This window comes from Cyprinus carpio, chromosome B18 (assembly GCF_018340385.1).
Source record: "Cyprinus carpio isolate SPL01 chromosome B18, ASM1834038v1, whole genome shotgun sequence".
Classification (NCBI taxonomy): domain Eukaryota; kingdom Metazoa; phylum Chordata; class Actinopteri; order Cypriniformes; family Cyprinidae; genus Cyprinus; species Cyprinus carpio.
The window spans coordinates 21,445,220-21,466,740 of record NC_056614.1 but is presented as its reverse complement, the minus strand read 5'-3'; the positions used below and the strand labels follow the sequence as shown (position 1 = coordinate 21,466,740).

Sequence of the window (21,521 nt, the reverse complement as noted above, 5' to 3'; positions counted from 1 at the left end):
AACCACTTCAGAGTCACGTGGCATAATAATGATAGTTTCAGCTACCTCCAAAACCAACATGTGAGGGTTTACCCAGCAGCCTGCGAGTCAGAGATGTGATATTACCTCACAATAAAGTGGAGTATGATCAGTTAATTTCAATAAATTGCAAATGAATTAGGGATGTCAATGATTAATCAATGATCGATTAATTGTCGATAAGAGATGCAGTCGATTAAAGCAATCATGGTCGATTAACCTGTTTGATTTTGGGCTGCATGCAGCTCATGCGCAAAACACGTGTGAACGGCTGTGAGTGACGGTGATGGTACATAAACGCATCAACATTCATTCATAATGTACAAATTAAGCTTTTAATGTTATTTAAACTTTAAAAGTACATTAAAATAGAAACAACACAAAGTTATTCAACATGGAAAGCAATAGAAATGTAGTAACTAAGTCATTTTCCCAGATAATTGTTTCATATCGTGCGCTTTGCGGGGCTGCGGGACACAGGACAGAAAGGCTATCAACTTGTTAATTCATTCCTATGACATTAATTTGTGGCAACTGTCCATGTTTCATTAATTTGTTCCTTTAATAACCCATGATTTAACTGAAATAAGGGAACAATTTAATAAATCGAACGAATTCTTAATTCATGAAATCTTTCATTTCCCTTCCCGCATGTTTACCACAGTAAATTGGAGGGTTAGATGGTGAGGATTTTGTGGAAATTCGTTACCAACCGGCAAACCAGAACAAAGCCACGTAAATGGGCACAGGTTTTCAAGCCCTGGGACAAAATGGGATATATATATATATATATATATATATATATACATATTAAAAAAAGGGAAATATATCTGACTTAAGTTAACAAATTTAAAACATAAGTGTGGCAATCAATCGTTGTTTTGATCGTCGATCAATTAATCGTTAACCTTAATGCTGCAAAATGTGTCTATTGACAGGATGACAGGATGTGCAAAAGCCACTCAAAAAAAAAAAAAAAAAAAAAAAAACATAAAAAAACTTCACCTTTTCTCACTTAAGGGATTATAAAATGGAAATGATCGAAAATTGACATCCCTAAAATGAATACATACAAACAGCCTCATTCTGAGCTGCAGGCCACATCTTTGCCTTTCATTTCAACTGGTTTGTGGTCCTCAGAGGCACTATGATGTCATTATCAGTAAATGCTTCTTGATGAGCCATGACATCTTCCTGTCTTTTACGTTTTTTCATGCTAAAATAATCTTGTTCAAATGGAGGGCTTCTGCTACCCAGACTTTTTTTTCTCCAGGAAGAAAAAAGTAGGCTAAATTAATATTAGCTTCAAACTGCTATCCTGCACATTTAATCCTGCTATTTTTAGCATTTCATAAAAGTCAATAAGTGCACTCCTCCTGACACACATTTAGTGCTTTTCATATGTCCTGAATGAGCATCCATGACAGCACCTGCTTTTTTCACATCATGAGAGTGCCTGCTTTTTATAAAATATATAATAAATATATATATACAAACAATTATTAAAATAATGTGATCCTCATGATACAAGACACTAATAAACCAGATAAAATTACAGCGGTTAATAAAATGCTGAAAGAAAGTGCTGAATGCCCTCGATTTCTAAAAACAAATCATTCATCAAGGTCTTAAACAAGAACAGTTAAGATTTTGACAGATAGGTCTGTGTTTCTATGGTTGCCTTCGTTTTGCCCCATACAGCTCTTTGATTTATTTTTGTAAAGGTAAAAGGATTTCCTCATGGGGGTAGGCAGGAGAGAGGAAAATAAAATGACAAATTAATCGACTTGCATGTCTCTCAAGGTGTTATGGAGATTTTCAAAAGATTTCTTGCCCTTAAGGGAGAATTAAATTTTTAACCAGGCCATGAGATGCTATAAGTCACACTGAAAAAAAAAAAAAGATTCATTGAATTTACTAAAAAAAAAAATAATAATAATAATAATAATAATAATAATTAAGGTAAATGGTTGCAATCAATTAATTTTATCTACATTTGAATAAATTAAGCTGACTAACTTTCATTTTTTTTATTTTTTATTATTATCAAATGTAGCTAAAATAAATTGTTTGCAACCACTTACCTTAAAAAAAATTTGTAATGTTTTTTTTTTCAGTGCAGAGGCCAAAAAGGCATAAACAGATCTGCTCTGTTGCTAAGAATTGACTCAATCTCTTAATATGAAGGCCACCCTGCCTACTGCCTCAGGTCCACTACTGAATAGGCCTTTATCAGATTGCTACCTCTGGGCCTCAGGCCAAATGGATGATTAAACATGCATATCCGTAAGTACAAAACACAAAAAAGGTACAAATTGCAGTCCACAATAGCTTTAATTCTTGTGTATTTAAGTAATGTGGATTTGTGCAGAACTAATTATATATTAAGATTCTTAACCACTCCACAAAGTCAGACCCCCTAGAAAAAAACATCCCCAACTCATCCAACCATATCCCAGAGCTAATGAGGCCTTCCAGGAGGCAAGAGACAACGGTACAGGAAATCGAAGGTCTAGATGCGCTTATTGAGAGAATTTTCCCCAGATACGCAGAAAACCAAGAAGGTGAGTAAATTATAGTCAGGTAAGAAAGTGGTAAACAACTTCATCAGCTGTTCAAACAGAGACTAATTACAAATCTGTCGAATTCGATTCATAATTAAAGTGAAACAATAATCTGGGATCGCTGATGATCCTTGACCACAAATTTTATACATGTTTTTAATATATTTATTTTTTGTTTTCATGTTTGAGCTTATATATATATATCTTCATTATCATAATCTGAGTAATTCTGATTCTTGAACAGTAAACTTTGAAGTGTCAGCTTTGTGAACATATGTTGATTATGTATCTAGTCAGAAAGACTCATGAGCAGAAACCTTTTTATTTTGGGTATGCCATTTGTTTCTCCATGCCAAAAATGGGGGGGGGTGACCGGTAAGGGGTTAAATTCGTAGTGCAGCCAAAAATCAAAAGGAATGGGCAAATGGTTCTAAATGGAAAGGACAATACTGCAGTGACGATCAAAAGAAGTGGAACTCCTAGTCATGGTTTTTGCTTCAATACAGTCCTCTCTGTGCAGAACTCATTCGGTCTCTTCACTTTATAAAGTCTGTAAGAAACACTGTCTGCAGTGTGAAATTTTATGTTTAAAACTTTCAACAGTCTGTTGCTAACTTGCTACCTTCAACACTTTCTCCTGACCTGTTGGTAAATCTGTCAATTATGTTGTTCTAAGAAGACAAAAAAACTTATTTAGTGATCCTTCTGAAAATATAAGCTGCAGATTAACAAACTTGTCAGGAGTATGTGTTGAAGGTGAGAACAGATTTGTGAAAGTTTGTTAAATGTGCAATTTCCTGCTGCAAAGTACAATTAAAGCCTTTAAATGGATCTTATAAAGAAGTGAAGAAATAAAAAGAATGAGTAAGAAAGAAAAACAGCTTTGTTACCTTGAATGGAAGCTCTGTAGGAAAACATACATAGCTAGTAGGGAGGGTGGAGGGAGTGTACCACTGCCGCAGTGTGGACCTCCACTCTACCGCTCATTCATTCTACAGCAAACACCCCCCTTTCTTTTCCCGAAGTACCCGGAGACTGCCACTCACTTTGTGAGCTTTGCAGGAGTACCCACCAGCACCAACATTTCAAACTTCAAAATGTCAACCAAGGTGATTAAATCAACAGGCATCTTAATCTATTGTTACCTGGGACCGAATGGCAGATAAATTCCCTGCAATCCCTAGAGTGAAACTCAGAATTCATAAATACAAAAGGCGCAAACAAAGAGGCAGCGGCTTTGATAAGGAGCAGCACAGCTTTGGAGCAAACTGCTGAGGTGGCAGTACTGTTTGAATAAGAATGTGTTTGATGTAATATGATAATGGCGGCAAAATGAGGCTGTGCATTCAGTCTTTTACACTGGATGTTGTGGTGGGTCATCCTGCTGTAGTGCTTTAGCCAGCCATAAGACTGTAACAGGATAGGAGGAGGAGGACAAAGAAAAACCACAGAGCCACTGAAATATTGCTGTGAAATATGGCTCAGCCTGATTCGAATGATACAGACAAATTACATCAGCTCACCAGAATTAAATGAGGTTGTAATGAATCTGGTGAGCTTACAGTATTTGAATCCGAGAGGCTGTTGGCGCCATTTATGAGAAGGTAGCCAAAGTAAAAATTAGCAATCAATATTCATTAACAATTAATAACTGATGTAATTAGAGCTGATGTAATTTTTCAGCTTAATGTGCGTAAACAGCTATATAAATGGCAGGACTAAATGTTTGGGGCAGGTGCTAGAGGGTCTCCTGAAAAGAAAAATATTATTGAAAAACGTAAATTAAAATATTTTACAATGTACTAGAATACTAGAATGTACTGGGGAAGTCGTGGCCTAATGGTTAGAGAGATTGACTCCTAACCCTAAGGTTGTGGGTTCGAGTCTCGGGCCGGCAATACCATGACTGAGGTGCCCTTGAGCAAGGCACCGAACCCTCAACTGCTCCATGGGCGCCGCAGCATAAATGGCTCCCCACGGCTCAGGGTGTGTGTTCACAGTGTGTGTGTGTTCACTGCTGTGTGTGTGCACTTTGGATGGGTTAAATGCAGAGCATAAATTCTGAGTATTCTGAGTATGCCACGTCACTCACGTCAATAACATTTGTTGCAAAAAGGGCTTTACAAAATGTTAAAAAAATCTCTAATAATAATAATAATAATAATAATAATAATAATAATAATAATAATAATAATAGTGAGTGCTAGAGGGTCTCCTGAAAAGAAAAATATTATCGAAAAATGTAAGGGTAAGTACTAGAATAATAGCTTTATAAAATGTTAAAACAACTCTAATAATAATAATAACAATAATAATAATAATAATTTTGAGCACTAGAGGGTCTCTTGAAAAGAAGAAAAATATTAAAAAAAAATTAAAAGAGTTTTTTTTAAAGTACTAGAATAACATTTGCTGTAAAGACAGATTTACAAATTATTATTATTATTAATATATTAGTATATAATTATAATAATAAATAATAGCAACTTAATACAAAACAAATATTTTCTAGTAAAAAAAAAAAGTTTCAGCTTCACAATAACAATACAGTAGTATTATTTTGAAAACATGCTATTTATTTTATTTATTTATTAATGCATGTCATATCAGCAGCAGGGCTGTCTGAGAGGGCTAGTGAGAACAAGGGGATCATCATATTTATATAATGACTACATATAACAGGGATTAAGAAGACAAATAGGAACCTGTAAATTGTCATTATTTGTGAAAATTCTGCTTGGTGCCACTGGGGCAGATTACACGCATTCCCCATAAATAAAAATATAGCGAGTCGTTTAGACATGGTCAGTGCTGACCATCACAGAGTCAGGAACACAGTGTGACCAAGCTCACCACTAAATGCTCTAATCTGTGCTGATGCCGTCCAGCTCAAACCAAACTAATCCACCTACGAAAGATGAGCCAGATGGTCACGAGCAACTGCTGAAGTTGTCCTGTACAGGAGCCCCGATGGCATGCCTGAGGTTCCTGCTTCTATTTACCTACTGCCTCAAGTTACAACCGTAAGCTCTGTGAAGAGGCAGCAGGCGGCAGCACCTGGCTCTCTAAAGCGGATGGAGTGACAGGCTTCAACGTTCCACAGAATGGTAACCTTGCGATTCCTGGAGTGCCAAAGCAAGAGGAGTGCGGTCCCAGGGGTTTCATGATACAGAGGCACACTCTCCTATGGAGAACACCAAGCTTCAATCGCCATCACTCTCTGAGGCATGTCGTAACCCTAAATCACACACACGCTGGTAACTGCACACGCATAGCTCTGGGACTTGCCGCCTATGTTGGAATGACCTCATGGGACTCAACTCAGGTTGTGTGAAGAATCATTAAAAGAATATTACCACCAGAACATCTAAATTACCTCTCAGCAGGAGCTGCATTGCCAGCGGCCAAGTGGTTCTTGCTGCTGCTACTAATGCACAGACACTTTCTCCCAACTAACCCTTGTTATTAGACCTTGTTTCTTAGAGAGCAATTCAGGGACTTCAAAATCACGTTGCATCAAAGCTCACAACCTTTGACCGTAATCTACCATCTGTTCTCATAGCTATGGAATGGGTTTATGCCCCGCTGAGCTGTGAGCACCTCTGTGGGGTTGTCACTCTGGGTTTATCTCTAGTGAAAAACAGTAGGATTACACAAGCAAAATGACCTGCTGGGAATGACTCTAGTACCTGCTCTGTGACACCACCAGGTTTCTCTTCCTTGCACACACACCTTTAAGACTAAAGCCTTTTCCGAGATCAAAACAAGTCTCGGGACTCTGGTAACGTGACAGGCCACCAATCCTGAACTACATTTCACAACTTAGCTGGGTTTTACTGAAGCTCTGGGATTCATACTCAAACATCTTGTCACAGAGAGGTGGATGGATGGGGGAAGTATTTTATGCTCTGGCAGACTCCTTAACTCCATTAGTGACTCAGATGTGGCCCAGATATTACTGAGAGTACGAGTGTGAGGCGAACCTTGTAAGCTTATGCGATTAGCGTTTATGCATGAGTGCCTCTGCATAAAAGACTCAGCCCAATGTCCTCCATACACTCTCTCCCATCAGATTTTAATCCAATATATCCATCTTCCTGAGATATGCTTCAAAAACCGACTAACCATCATCATATATCAACAGCAGACCATAAAACACCAAAAAATGAATAAAATGTAAGGGAAAAATGTAAGAAAAACACCATGTTTGTTGAAGCAATACAAAACTAACATTTAAGTTTCTCACTTCCCAACAAGTTGTTAGGAACATATCGATCTTTATGCAAACATCGCAGAATCTCGTCAAAGTCGCAAGCTAAACCCATTCTGGGAGTGTGGCACAGTTTTTCCCAGGGTGCCCCAAGAGGCTCAAAGGCAGCCAGAAATAGTAGCGAGAATGTAAATGAGAGCATGGCTAGCCTGACGTAACATAGGAAAAACGCATGACAGGAAAGTCCCAGTACCGGCACAGGTCGCTCTGAGGAGTAGCACCATGACATCTCAATGTGCACTTGTTACAATTAGTGAGCTTGTAACCAAATTCTGACCAAACTTTTAGTACCTCACTACCTGTGGATGAAGAACAAAGCAGAAGTCAAGGAAATTCAAAATGTGACTTACCCAAAAGATGAGGTTGAAGATGAACATCATGTATTTCAGACAGCACAGGCAGCCTCTAGCCATGTTGCACTTCTTGAACTCTAGAAGGAACACAAAGGATAGATCCAGATAAAAGACCACGTATTTGCTGCCTTTTGGAGACTTGTACTTATTGTTGCCTTTGTCGTCGCCGGACGCCCCACTTTGAGCAGCGGTTTGTGCACGTGGGCCAGTGGACCCGTAAAAGGCGCCGGCGGTAAAGCCTCGTCCTCCGAATGGCCGTCCGGAGGTGGAGGCTTGGGCAAAGTCTGAGTCGTGGCTGTCCACAGAGGGGCTACGGTGAATGGCAGATTCCTCACTACTTGACTTCTCCATGCTCTGGAATGGAAGCCGCGTTCTTTATTTCATTCTCTATCATGTCTCTCAGAATAGCCCTTGAACAGAACCTTGAACTTGCGCTCTAGTGCTCCAAAAGTGCTAGTCTTTCTCTTTCCCACAAAAGATCAGGATTAAGTCAATCAGACAGCGGCTTTGCAAAATCACTCTAGTGGATGTGGCAGCTTGCCCTGTAGCCTTGCTGTAATATCCAGAAGTGCAACTCCAACGAGCAGGTGCGCGTTGACTGTGACTGAAGTTTCAGCAGTATTCCTTCACCCTACGCCCCTCAGTACCCCTCTAAAAGAGCATTCACCCCCAGCCCAAGCAATGTCCGGCTTGGTTCAGCTGCTGCTCGATCCCACACTCCTGTCTGCTGACCTCAGCTCTGCCTTTCCACGAGGAGTTGATGAGTTCCCACAGCCTTCTAACTTCCACCCCCGTTCTCCTCTCAGGATTTTGCGCTCTGAGAGACTCTCTAGAGCTCTCTTTATTTATTTATTTTATCCTTGTTTGCCTGAATCAATCACGTTGCTGTAATTTTACCAGCCTCTGGCAGAGCATACTGTTCCTTGCTCCTCTCCTCCTCTCTCTGTCTGCGCTCTCAGTCACTGCTCTGGTGCTGATCCGCGCTATTATCAGCAGCCGCATCTAGTGGGCATTCCCTCCCAACCTAACACTGAGCTCTCACCTCTCTCTCTCTCTCTGCCTGTACTCCCCTCAGCCCCTCCCCTGCCACTCAGACCACCAATAAGGCAGCAGCTGCTGGTGCTAATCCCCTCCCCCAGCCGATACAGCAGCTTTAATGTGCTTATCATCACTGTGCTTTATGCCTATACAAGTTAGGTGCTGTCAACTGAACTGGCTGGCCAGGGGAGAGTCTGGGAGGGCAACGATGAATTAAAAAAAAATCATGAGCTGATGGTGGAGGAGGGGTGGTGGTGACAGGAGATGAATATGAGACCAAGCACGTGGCTGCACATTTGACAAGTGAGCATGTTAATAAAAAAAAGGAGCTTTAAGTTACAATATGTGCAAAAATAAAGCTCAGAATTTAACCATTTCTCAGTCCTTGCATTCATGGTCTAATCAAATAAAACTGTGATATGTAGAGAAATGAGGCAGTGACGTGAAACCTGTGAGCATTTGTGAAGGTTGGTGCGTGACTGGTGTTTCCTACTTTAAAATCTTTTATCCACGCTCTCCCGTTGCCGTGTAAGGAGTATGGGTAAATTGGCAGTGCATCAGTCTCAGGAATTATAGCACTATTTCAATCATGGACGTTGGATATAAGCTTGGACATACTTCAGGCTTTTCTGCGGAATGAAAGGGTTACATCTTAAGTACCTGATGCATGCCGTGCACTCACAGCAAACGTGTTTTATACATACTAAAGACTGTAAATGTGAACTGTTTCAATGTCCTTTTTCTTTTTAGAAAAAATAAAGCAATGTACTGGCTGCAAGTGGCCATCTGCTAAATAATAATGTGATTTACATGAGAGCAAATATAATTTTAATTAGCAAAATTCCAGATTAGTTTCTATCACATTGTGATTGCACCATCAGACCAGTCTTTATGTTCTCTCGGTCCATATTCACTTGAACAAAATTACTTATTTGCCTCTTAAAATAATGCTTTTTATGCCTTTTATGCCTAACATTGAAAAGATGATGGAGAGAGTGAGTTAGGGCATAGGACTGGAACATGACGCATGCCAGATTCTAACTCATAATCCTGTGAGAACAACTGTTCAAACAAGATAAAACAACATTTAGGTTAATATCTTTCCTTTAAATAAAAAAATAACGCGAAATCATCTTTGCTAAATATAGTGTGGTAAAAAAAAATAAAAAAAAAAAAAAACTCCAAATGTATAAAATATAAATGGTGCATGCTGAGCTATTACTATTGCTCATACTTGGGTTAAAATAAAATAAAATAAAATAAAATAAAACAAAATAAAATAAAATAGAATAGTGCATGTTGAGCTATTACTATATTGCTCATACTTAGGTTAAAATGAAATTAAATAAAGGGGCATGCTGAGCTATTACTAGGCTATTGCTCATACTTGGGTTAACGATTTTTTAGGTTGATTTTATGAAAAGTTTAATTGGCCTTAGAGACAGAGTGATTTTCCATAATTTTCCAGAACCTCTTGTCATTCCAATTCAAATTCCAATTCAACCTCTTGAGGGTCAGGGATGTAGCAAATGCAATTCAAAATCCAATTAACAACTGGAAAGGGAGCCAATTCTTAAAATGTAAATATTTGCACAACCATATTTTCTATGTAAAAAAAACCCTTAGTCTTAAAACAAATATCTAGGGACAAGAATATCATAGAGACTTGAGGGCTGACCACAAACCAAATGGTGCAAGTGACTTTTGTTCCGGTAAGCACCCCTCAAGGTTTCCTCTTCTGGCTACTGTCAACAAATCACTTAGTTTGGGGACCATACCAGTTAATCTCAAACATGCACTAGTAGTCCCATCTCTAAAGAAGACAAATATTGACCCAGCGGATCCTGCTAATTATAGGCCTATCTCTAAATTGCCTTTTCTTTCTAAGATTCTCAAAAAAGTTGTTCAACTACAATTAAACTCTTTTTTTGTTAAAAAACTCAGTCTATGAAACATTTCAGTCAGGATTCAGAACTTTTCATAGTACTGAGTCGGCTTTATTAAAGGTGTTAAATGATGTCTATATGGTAACTGACCAGAGTGATGGTATTGCATTGGTGCTGTTAGATCTTACTGCTGCATTTGACATGATAGATCATATTATTCTTATTGCCCGACTCGAGTCCTATGTGGGCTTGATGGGAACCGTTTTAAGTTGGTTTAGTTCCTATTTAAAGGCCGGAGGCTCCCAGTTCGACTAGGCACCCACATGTCACCAGCTGCTAATCTCCCATTGGGGTCCCACAGGGATCAATACTTGCACCAACACTTCTTTCTCTGTACATGCTCCCTTTGGGCTCTATTTTCATGAAGCATGGAGTCTCGTTTCACTCCTACGCTGATGATACCCAGATTTATGTGCCACTTAAACGCTCTGATAGCAACACCTTTGACACTTTGTTGGCTTGTATGAAGGATATCAAAATCTGGATGTCATCAAATTTTCTCAACCTTAATGAAAATAAAACTGAAAAGAAACTTTTTGGTCCCCCTAGTGGCATTCCCTTAAAATATCTCAGTAATCACTTTGTTACATCCCAAGCCAAAACCCTTGTTAAAAACTTAGGTGTTTTGCTTGACAGCAAGCTGAAACTTGATAGTCTAGTAAATTCGGTGGTTAAATCTAGCTTCTTTCATCTCGGTCTTCTCTCTAAAATCAAGCCTTTCTTCACTTTTCAAGACTTTGAGAAAGTAATTCATGTTTTTATATCATCACGTTTAGATTACTGTAACTCCCTGTATTGTGGAATGAATACCACTACCTTGGCCCGTCTCTAGTTGTTCCAAAATGCATCAGCAAGACTCTTAATGGGCCTACGTAAATTTACCCATATCACTCCAGTCTTAGCTTCTCTGCATTGGTTGCCTGTGCGTTTTGGAGTGGAGTTTAAAATCCTTGTTTTTGTCTTTGTCTTTAAACAACTTCGCTCCCTCATATTTATCTGAACTGATTTCCCAACATAACCCCTCTCAAGCTCTTAGATCTAGTAATCTTAGTTTGCTCACTGTTACTAAAGTTAAATTAAAGAAAAGGGGTAAACGTGCCTTCGCTGTTGTAGGCCCTAAACTCTGGAATAGCCTACCAGTTCATGTTAGATCTGCTGCTACTTTACAGGTTTTTAAATTTCTACTCAAAACACATTACTTCTCCATCACTTACAATGTCCCTTGATGTTCCATCTCTGTACTCGATTTTTGAGGACAAATCTGGTTTTATTTCTTATATTTTGTTATGTATTTTAAACGTGGATATAATTTTGTTTTTTAGCTGTGATCTTATTTATTTGCTTTTTTATTTTTATTTTTTGGATGCTCTATTTACTATTTATTTTATTTTGATGCTGTAAAATAAATTAAACTTGAAACTTGAAAAGTATAAATCTAGTTCGCTTTGCTGTCACGCCTCAGAGACCCTGGACTAAATGGTCAGTAGGCACTAATGAAGCATTTCAAACTGCAAGTGTGAAATGGTTAATTTGGCTACTTAGATCAGCTGTCATCGATCGCTGTGTTTCATCACAATACGGCCTCTAATTTACTTGGCTTTTTTCCTGCAGATATCCACAGTGCACCGTGCATTTAGTAGCACGATTCACAGCTTTAAACAGCCCCTAATATCAATGCTATTGGCAACGCTGTGGAAGGTCTTGATTGAAGAATTGGGCTTTATTCAGAGCTGGAAACCCCATGTGGAAAGCTACGAAATGCAGAGCCTTTCAGGTTGAAGTCATCAGTCAGTTAATGACTGATTCAATATCGCTTGCGTCAATGCTGGCACGCGGGCTGACGGGCATTCATTTGGCCAACCCTCGGGCCATCTACTCCTGATCCTGTCCTGTGCAGAGAGCACACGCTCAAGACCACTCGCTGAATTCGATACCCATAAGAGAGCATGCTCATACCGACTTACAGAAAACACACAAGCAAGCACGAGTTGTCTTGTAGGCATGCATGTGCGTGCAAGCACACATACACACACACACACACTCATACAAAAGTTGACTCTAAAGTTTTGGAAGAATGGTGGTGGCAGGGATTGATAGGACTGCAATTTACAGCACTGGCCTAAAGGTTCAGACATGCATTTGTATGGACAAGTGACATTAGCGTAATAGGGAAAATTTGTATAATATCTATATATTGCACATATTGTTGTACTTTAGTTAAAATATACAAATTTAAATGTAAAGGAAAAATTATATTCTATGAAAAAGGAAAAAATTATGGTTCCAAAACAGGCGCTATTTGCTTGTCTTATTTATTTATTTATTTGTAATTAACCATGAAAAACTTGTCAAAAAGGTTTTCCATATGGTACAGACTTAAAAGATATGGTTTATTATTTGCTTAAATTTGAATTTAGGGAAGTTCGCAAAAGATTAACTGACCTCAGGAACCATAGGAAAAAAAAAAAATTGTTAATTAGTTTAATTGTAAGATAACTTACCATTTTCAACAAAAATGAGACAATCCACATAAAATAGTTTAAAAATAGACAGTAAAACATATGAGTTTCTTAGAATTCAAAGTGAAATCTACTAAATATTAGATAATATATGCACCTTTTCAGTGAAACCTAATTAAAATAACATTATATTAAAAATACCCAATAAAAACATATTAATGCAGTCAAAAATTAATGATTTACCACATACAGTTCAGTAAACAACTGTGGAAGGATGTTACCAGACACACCGATTATACTACAATTTAAATGTGTTTCTCATTTCATGCCATAATCCTAAAGCCTTTTGGTCCAAAAGCCAAATTCTTTACACAATAAAAAATATTCTAACAGTTATTTAATTTTGTGTGTGTGTGTATGTTTATGTGTGTGCGTGCATGCTACTCTGACAACTTCAAATAACACATACAGTGAGGAACTCAGAGATCAAATGTCAAGTAAAAAGAAATATGTAGAAGAAAAAGTGAATTTAGACCGTCCTGCTATGATACAATAATGCAAACCCCATGCCAATGTGAATCAATGGAGCCTACATGATTAGTTGATCTCCGCCTCAGTAGTTCCCTTTTTTTGACAGTTTGCTCCACAAAAGGCCAAACATTCGGACAAAATAGTGGGGGAAGAAGACACTTCTAAGACCCACTGAGAACCATTAAAAAAACAAGTTCAAAGTCTGCCTAAGTGGATTATTGTAAAGCTACATTGTGGAGTGATTACAAAGACATAAAAAGAGATAAATGCAACACTGAACCTTATCTCCACTCGCTGTGGACTTAATTTGTTGCTTTCATAAGTTGAAAATCTTTAATTGCGCTGCGGTTGATATCTGTGCTAGCTTTCCCAAGACATTATCTGAGAAATTAGGCAATCTAATTTTGCTGCAAAGAGGATGAAATTGTGTTTAGGTCATCTGTAAAAGCTTCATTACTGAATTGAACTCATTGAGAATAGAGCTGTTAAAGACGCTACCTGATGAGTTTTGGTGAAACACATTTCTTGGCCAAGCACAGACAAAACCACTAGCAATCACCAGCTGAACTTTTAAAATCAAAACGCATTACAGAAATTGAACTGGAATGAATCCAGTGCCTGTCAAAACTGATTTCCATATGACTTAGACCAATTTGATATGGTTTATTATCCACTTCACATACCTACAGTAGATTCCGTAAGAATTATAACTTCTCAGAAGAGCGACTGACCTCGGCAGCTGAGAGAAATATTCAAAAACAAGTTACATTTAAGGAAGATAAACAAATAACAGTTAGAGGAATAAATTCATTCAAGGTCAAGGCCTTTTTTCTTGAACTATACATAATCTGTTCAGAAAACCCATTTGAAAGCAAAAGATAAGACCTCAGAAATATCAATAGCTATTTTTTCTGTTCATATGATTTTAAACAGCACCATGTATAGTGGTGCAATAATTACATTGATAAGGCCTTGAAAATGCACTGTTCAGAAACATTTGCTAGTGTGTTGTGTACGTATGCAGGTGTGAAAACAAAAAGAGCCCCAAACTAGACCACACAGCAAACAAATGACAGTCACACATTTTGTGCCTATTAACAGATTATTTCCGAAAAGTCTGGCAATTGGCAGAACAGCGTCTCATGAAAGGTTATATTTAGAGATTCACATTTCTTCTCAAACACAAGTGAACAATCTCTGTACTCGAGTCAGATGTCGATTTCATGTGATATTTGCGGGTACGCCTGGCCTTTTGTGATGTCTGGATGTCGACGAGTCGATAATGTTCTCACTCATTATCTACAGATTCAAGCAAATAAGGCGGACAATCTGTAAAAGTGTTTATAGAGAGGGAAAATTAGGAGTTTATGCATTCAACTAGAGGGCATCAATCAATCAGTAAGCCAAAGAAAACAAGATGTTGTTCTTTGTAATGCATACAATGCTGGTTTGATTATGCTTAATAAATTAAACTTTTAGGATGAATAATGAAAAACTAGCACCATTTAATGGTTTAGAATAAATTTAAAAGTTTAATTATTTCAATTATTTTTATGTGTTTTTTATTAATCGTTTTAAATTACCAAAATGCTAAGTTCTGCCACCAATGCTGTCAAAGTTTTACAAAATTACACCTGAAATCAAACAGGCAAAAACCTACAGGCAGTTATGAAGGGGTCTTGCTGAGTCCTGCTGTGACACTTTAATAAAAGTATATTTTCACATTGTCAGAAAATTTTAAAGAATACTTCAGATTGTCAGTTTGAAATCGAGTTTACTCCAAACTCTTCAGCAGGCAGCGTGACTCCATGACCTCGGCTCTCTGAGCAAACACGAATGGCACTGGGAGACAAACGACAGGACTGGGCCTCCTGTCAGCTCCGTGCTGACAAAGCAGCAGACCACACAGGTAGGCAGGGCGAGAGAAAGAGAGAGAGAGAGAGAGAATGTGAATGAAAGAACGTGGGAAACATGGACCCGGGACCCGGCACCTCAGTCTCCAGTTTAAACGGCAAACCCACGGCCCCATCCATCAGCGTAACAGCAGATAAGCGTGTAAGAGAGCGAGAGGACAGAACAACCTAAACAAAGTAGAGCAAACAAACTTCAACCCGACATTAGCATTTACCGCCTCAGAGGAAACGCTTGGCCTGCAAAACATAACCGAAGTTGACTTTGTTCAAGCACTGTATATGAATTCTCTAATAAACAAGATCAAAATGCCTGAAGCATGTGTAGATTAATGAGCACAGCATGGATTTCCACTTTTTGGTCAAGAGAGACTTCTCATCCCTTCAAGTCAACGGATCAGGGAGTCAATGCATAATAATAGTGTCTATGAACAAATCATTCACTATTATGAATAATTGCACATGTGAAAAAACCCACTCAGTCAAAGATGTTGGTTATTCATTTACATCTTCCCTGAGTTTAATTGATGTTCACAGAGCGTATGCTGAAAAATGACATTTTGATAAAAGTGTTATGCACCCTACGACACTGAGACATGCTGAATGTTGAACACTGCCTACAAATTATGTACATAAATGGTCAATTAAAACAGTATAGCTGGTAAAATGTTCAGCCAACTGGACATTATCACAAAATAAACCCAGCCTGTATCCCCCAGAAGGGGTTTATTTTGAGATAATGACCGGCTAACTGTACATTTTCCTGCTAATTACATGCCTGCTTACCACATAAATACTGTATGGACATATGGATGAGAATTATTGATTTGAGCTGAAATTCTGTTATTTTGCAAGAAGAAAGAGGCTGCGGAGTGATACAACTCACATAAAACCAGCACGGCTACATCAAAAATTATACAGACTAGTGATTGGGGAGCCTCATGAGTGAGCAAAATGTAAAGCTCTACATATACCACAACCCTGCATGCTAAAAAATTCCCACAATTCACTTGATTTCAATTGAGTTTGATTTTAGCATGTTGCTAAGCTAACGTGTCACATTCTAATAAACAAAAATGCACTGCAAACAAATATTGCATAAAATAATAGATTTTTGCAGAGCCCCGCACATGAAATGCAAGAAAAAATAAATAAATTGTGCGCACAATTTACTAATTCGTTCCCTCAATGTACTAAAACGTGCACACGATTACTATTGCGTTCCCTCGATTTGCTAAATCGTGCGCACGATTTAGCAAATCGAGGGAACGAATTAGTAATTAACATTATTTCTTCACAATGAGAGACAAAGTTGTTTTCCGGTACCTTGACTCTCTCTGCTCCTCTCTGGAGGAATCAGCTGCCAACCCATCTACCTGAGCTATACGGAAATCATCACAACTTTCAAGCAGCAGCTAAAGAAATACACCAACTTTTACACCAACATTTAACAACTCCACAATCCTAAACCAATGGGGATACTGGGGGGGATCTTCTTCTCTACTCTAGCTTGCTTCCTAATCTAGCTGTAAGTGAGGAATTGTATACTGCAAATGCTGTTGGCTCTGTGACAAATTGTTTATGCTTTTCTATTATTGCAAGTCGCTTTGGATAAAAGCATCTGCTAGACACAAAAATGTAAATGTAGATAAAGTAAAACTGTGCAACTCTGCCGGGCACTGCCCGAGTGACAAGCTAACTGAAACTTTTGATTTCCCCTGACTGTTTAGGGAGCTTATAGTTCTTGGAACAAAGCAATAGGCAAGAAAATAATGACCAAGAACATTAAATCTACTGCTTCTATAATTACTGTTAAAAAGCAGACCATCTCAGACATCCACTTAAAAAAAAAAAGAAAAAAGATTATTCAAAGGCTTCTTGAAGTGCATGAATGATGAAATCTGACGGAAACAGCACATATTCTTTCCCAGCACACATTACTATGGGACAAGTCAGATTTGTGAAGAATATGCAATGGAACAGTCAAACTGTCAAAAAGTTAGACCTTCCAAAATGGTTAAGATGACCTTCACTCATCCAATTACAACAGGTTCCTGTTCCTGCACCTGCAGCCTAAATTCTGCTCAGCATGGAATATGCCACTCAAGCTTGAGGCATTTTATGGTACAGCTATAATTCATCCATCAAATAACTGCCGGAATGGACACAAGGTTGCTGTCTGCAGATTTCCGTGTCGTCTCCAGCGTCAAACACAAATCAGAGGACCACAGCCAGAATAACACTTCCCCCTTCTATAGATAGGTACAGTCAGTCATCCGTTACCCCCCAAGATTAGAGGAGAAAGAGAGCGGGTCACGTTTATTTCAGAATCTGAGAGGGGGGCGAGGCGGATAAAAGCGTTGTAGTTTATGGCCAACACACCCCACCACGTGTGTATCCCTGGAGAGGGTGACGCCGGCCAGCCGGTCCACTTCACCTTTCACGAAGAACCTGCGGATGCTGTGGTCACAACTACAACCTATTTCCAGCTCTGCAGCTATGTGATTATACCAATGATCCCTTCCGCTATCGCAAAAGCCTATAAGGGGCAGTATTCCTGTGGCGCCTGTCGGGCAATTCGACACACACTTAATCCTCCTCTGTGTTTCATGGAAACAGCAACAGAAACACATCAGGGGGTCTGGAGATAGAAACACACAAACGTCCGTACAGGGACTGGAAACTTTTGGGAAAGTTTTGTAAATGGAGCTGATTGGGAAAGAAGCTGTCTATGGTAACTGCTTACTTCTGCTCAAGGTGAAGTCTAGAAACTTCAGAGGTAGGCATGGAGCTCATGGGGCTCCAGCCTTGTCTTTGGTGTTTGTGGGAGCATTTTAACATGCGGTTCAATGGGAGCAGCTGGTCTGTCGGAACTGGAGCTGCTGATACAGATCCTCGAGGTCAAAACCGTTACAACAATACATCACTGCCTCTACAGCTGTGGATGCAACACAGCAAGGAAGGCTTGTGGCTTACCACTCTTATATTCAAAGCTCTGTTATATGGCGTATTTATGTGTCCATTCATTAAGCTTACCCAGAATTAGTGTGGATAAGGATTCATGTTTCTAGGTAAAAGGGAAATATGGATTAAACACAAGATGGCAGATGCTATAGCGAGATTTTCCAACCTGTCCTTAAAAAGGGAAGATTTATTTGTATCGCATCAATACTACTCAGAAAACTCCTTATAATTTAGACGCAAACCAAGAAAACACTTTAAATGCTTTTAACAAAACATATTTTGAAATAAATCAATACTTTTATTCAGGAAAGGCACATTAAATTGATTCAAAAGCTTTTATAATGTTACAAAAGATTTATATTCCAAAAATAAATGCTGTTCTTTTCAATTTTCTATTCATCAAAGAATCCTGAAAAAAAATGTATGACAGTGTCACAAACATATTACCCAGGACAGCTGTTTTCAACTTTGATAATACATGAAGAAAGGTTTCTTGAGCACCAAAATCAACATATCAGAATGATTTCTAAAGAATCATGTGACACTGAAGACTGGATTTATGGCTGCTGAAAATTAGCTTTGCAAACAGAAATATATTCCTTTTTTTTTACGTTGTCCCACTTCACATTTGCTGAAAACAGTGGATGAAGTAAGCTAAGGTTAGTTAGTTATACAAAAATGTTTATTAATAAAGGCATGTCAATGCTAACAAAGATGAGACAAGAATAAACGTGCATGTGACAAACAGACAAAAACTATGGCTAAAAAAGATGTAAAAATGAACATTAGCTTGCACACAGAAGGAAAAAAGAAGACACTTTTAAATGGAAAAAAATAAATAAAATACACATCCAGTCAGACTGAGCCCTCCTAGAAGAACTGCAACGCAGATAATAACTGGCCCTCATGCATTTCAAAGAGAAGTGTCTGCTTTCTTCACTTTATAATTTATGCTTCCTATGTTTATAAGTCATCTTCACTATGAAAGGCACTTGTTTATTGTGTATATCAGGCTTGTGGGTATAAAGTTAGAGACACTTCTAGAGTCCTCCTTGAATCATTATGAAATTATAAGACTCACAAATAAGGTTTAAAGCAAAGATGAGCATCACAATGTCTTCTGAGAAAATCATTATGTGCACTAGAGCCATCAAACTTCACAAACACATAATTACCTCATTCCAAGCTACTTCACAGCTAATGAAACATTAAATTACTCATCATTTGACCACTTGTAATGATTATTAAGCTATGCTAACCAGTAGGAAATTAGCTTCAGACGAGCACAGGAGACAATGGTCACTGGTGTCAGGGATGTAAACCCACCAGCTGGCCTACCCAGCATCGCAATATGGCCAGCTCCCTGTAGTCCATGATCTTAGCTCCAAGATCAGAGACTCAATATATGGCAGACATCCTATGTGGGACCGTCCACTGTTTACTGAGGCCCAACGAAGCTGCTCGTTCTTCACGGGCTCCAAATAGGACTGCAGATGGCATGGAGAGGCGAGCAGAACAGGCAGCGGAGCCTAACATCACGCCCCAGAAACCTTCCATTCGGATCTGCATCAGAAATCCATCCAGCGGAGGATTTGAGATTCTCTCCAGGGATGAAGCCAAGCTTCCCCAATCAAAATGGTCTTACCTCGAATAAATAACTCAAAAACATTCAACGATATAACAAACTCAAAGTTTGCGCTTATAAAAGTCTACTTTGAAGAGCATCTAGTTCTCAAAAGCTGGTTTTATCAAAAGTAAACATTTCAATGGAAACAGCCACAGATTCTTCACACCCACCTCCACAAATAAGTCTGCAGATGTTACACACACACAAAAAAACATTTAATTGTCACTGATACTAATGAGCGCGTTCTACAAACACGTCAAACTTCTGGTTCGCACAATGTCAGCCGATAAACAAAACTGATGACACTGTTAACAAGTCTATTGACTTTGAGTAATCACTATAAGGAGTTTGGAAACATTACTTGGCTCTCTGCTGACAGCCTTTCCTGTAGTCAGATACCCTTGTCTGCATTCAGAAGGGGATTTCAAATTAGTCTCAAGGTATTTAATATGGCTGAGGTATAACAGATTCTAAATTATGTTACATCTCCGGCATACTGATCACTGCGCATGGAAATGCAAAACTATGAACTTCCGATATTTGTTTTGCAAAGTGCTTTGTTGGGGAAATAAACTGCATCTAAAGTCGTGTCGCAACTATCACACGTGAACGCAACCAGAATGCCATCATTTTCAAGAGAATATTTAAACTATCATGAGTTAAGCTGCCATTACGAATGCTGAACACACTGCATAAAGTCATTTATATAAACTGAAATGTACCGTTGATTAAAAATAGCTCTAAAGCTGGACAAAAAACAGCTGAACTGAAGAGGTGACAGGTATGCACAACTAAACTATATTTACTTTAAACTCTCTATATATATTAAAATTAATTATGAACCTGCCAGACACATTCATTCTCTTCCAAAATAATTTGAATGCTTCACATTACAATTTCCAAAATTCTTAAGTTGCAAATTCCCAAGAGGACTTGGAGCCAGCGTAAGAGACAGAGAAAACCAAGCAGCTGCAAACCAATCTGCAGACACCTGCTGACGGCTGAAATACATTAGAAAGGCCAATAGTACATATAATACCTTCTGCATACGTTGACACCATCATTCCATATCTTGAGCAACAGTGATCTATATGGGGTCTGACAGATCACCGCAAACTTCAGAGACATGTGTGCACGAGGTAAAATATTTAAGCTTTCTTTGCCATGATACCATCATTTTTAAATCACTCTCTAGAGGCACAAAACCTCACACATGATTTATAGGCGAAGTATAACATCCCCGCAACCCTCTGGCTACGGATTACAATATCTGCCTCCCATGTGTAAAAATCATCATCTGTGTCATGAAAAATCAAGCCATTTAGGAGGAAAAAATGTGTTTCAGCCAAACTATCGTCTGTTTTTGATTGTTTGACTCATAGCTGGAAGTTTAATTTCACGCAGCCAATCTTTTACCATAAAAATGGCTTCAGCATGGGGCTTAACCAACAGGTTGCAAAAAGCAGACCCTCGAGTAAAGTAACATCAGCCCTCTTTTTCATGTTCTCAGACGAACACCCTGGATGTGAGTGCTTATGTGTGTGGATCAGGTAAAAATCTGCCCTCTTTAGGTCGAGAGTCACACTGCTCTCTTATAAAAGAGTCTACTGACCCTGCTGCAATGAGCGTGTGCATTGTTGTGTCATTTTTGATTTAAACCTCAGCTGAATGAATGCGAGTGTGTTATATTGCTGGATGCGAGGGGTGGGTTGTATACTATGTATAATATTTACAGTGTATTCAAAATTATATTGTTACGAATGCAAAATGTACACTGTGACGTTGCAACAATGCATTTTTTATTTGCCCATTAAATTTCCTAATGCATGGCAGCAGACTAG

The 21,521-nt window shown here is 38.5% G+C and overlaps 1 protein-coding gene across 3 annotated transcripts in view; it reads right to left on the bottom strand.

Annotated features, from left to right (window-relative positions):
• LOC109079841 (tetraspanin-9-like) overlaps positions 1 to 21,521 on the bottom strand; it is a 175,473-nt gene that overhangs the window by 69,530 nt on the left and 84,422 nt on the right. For 2 of the 3 annotated variants that reach the window (XM_042744332.1, XM_042744333.1), the window contains one exon: positions 7,203 to 7,282. In XM_042744332.1, coding sequence (XP_042600266.1) covers positions 7,203 to 7,265 — 63 coding nt within the window. In that variant the 5' untranslated portion in view covers positions 7,266 to 7,282. Of the gene's footprint in view, positions 1 to 7,202; positions 8,247 to 21,521 lie in introns of those variants that run through there. The other variant, XM_042744331.1, reaches the window with a different exon arrangement.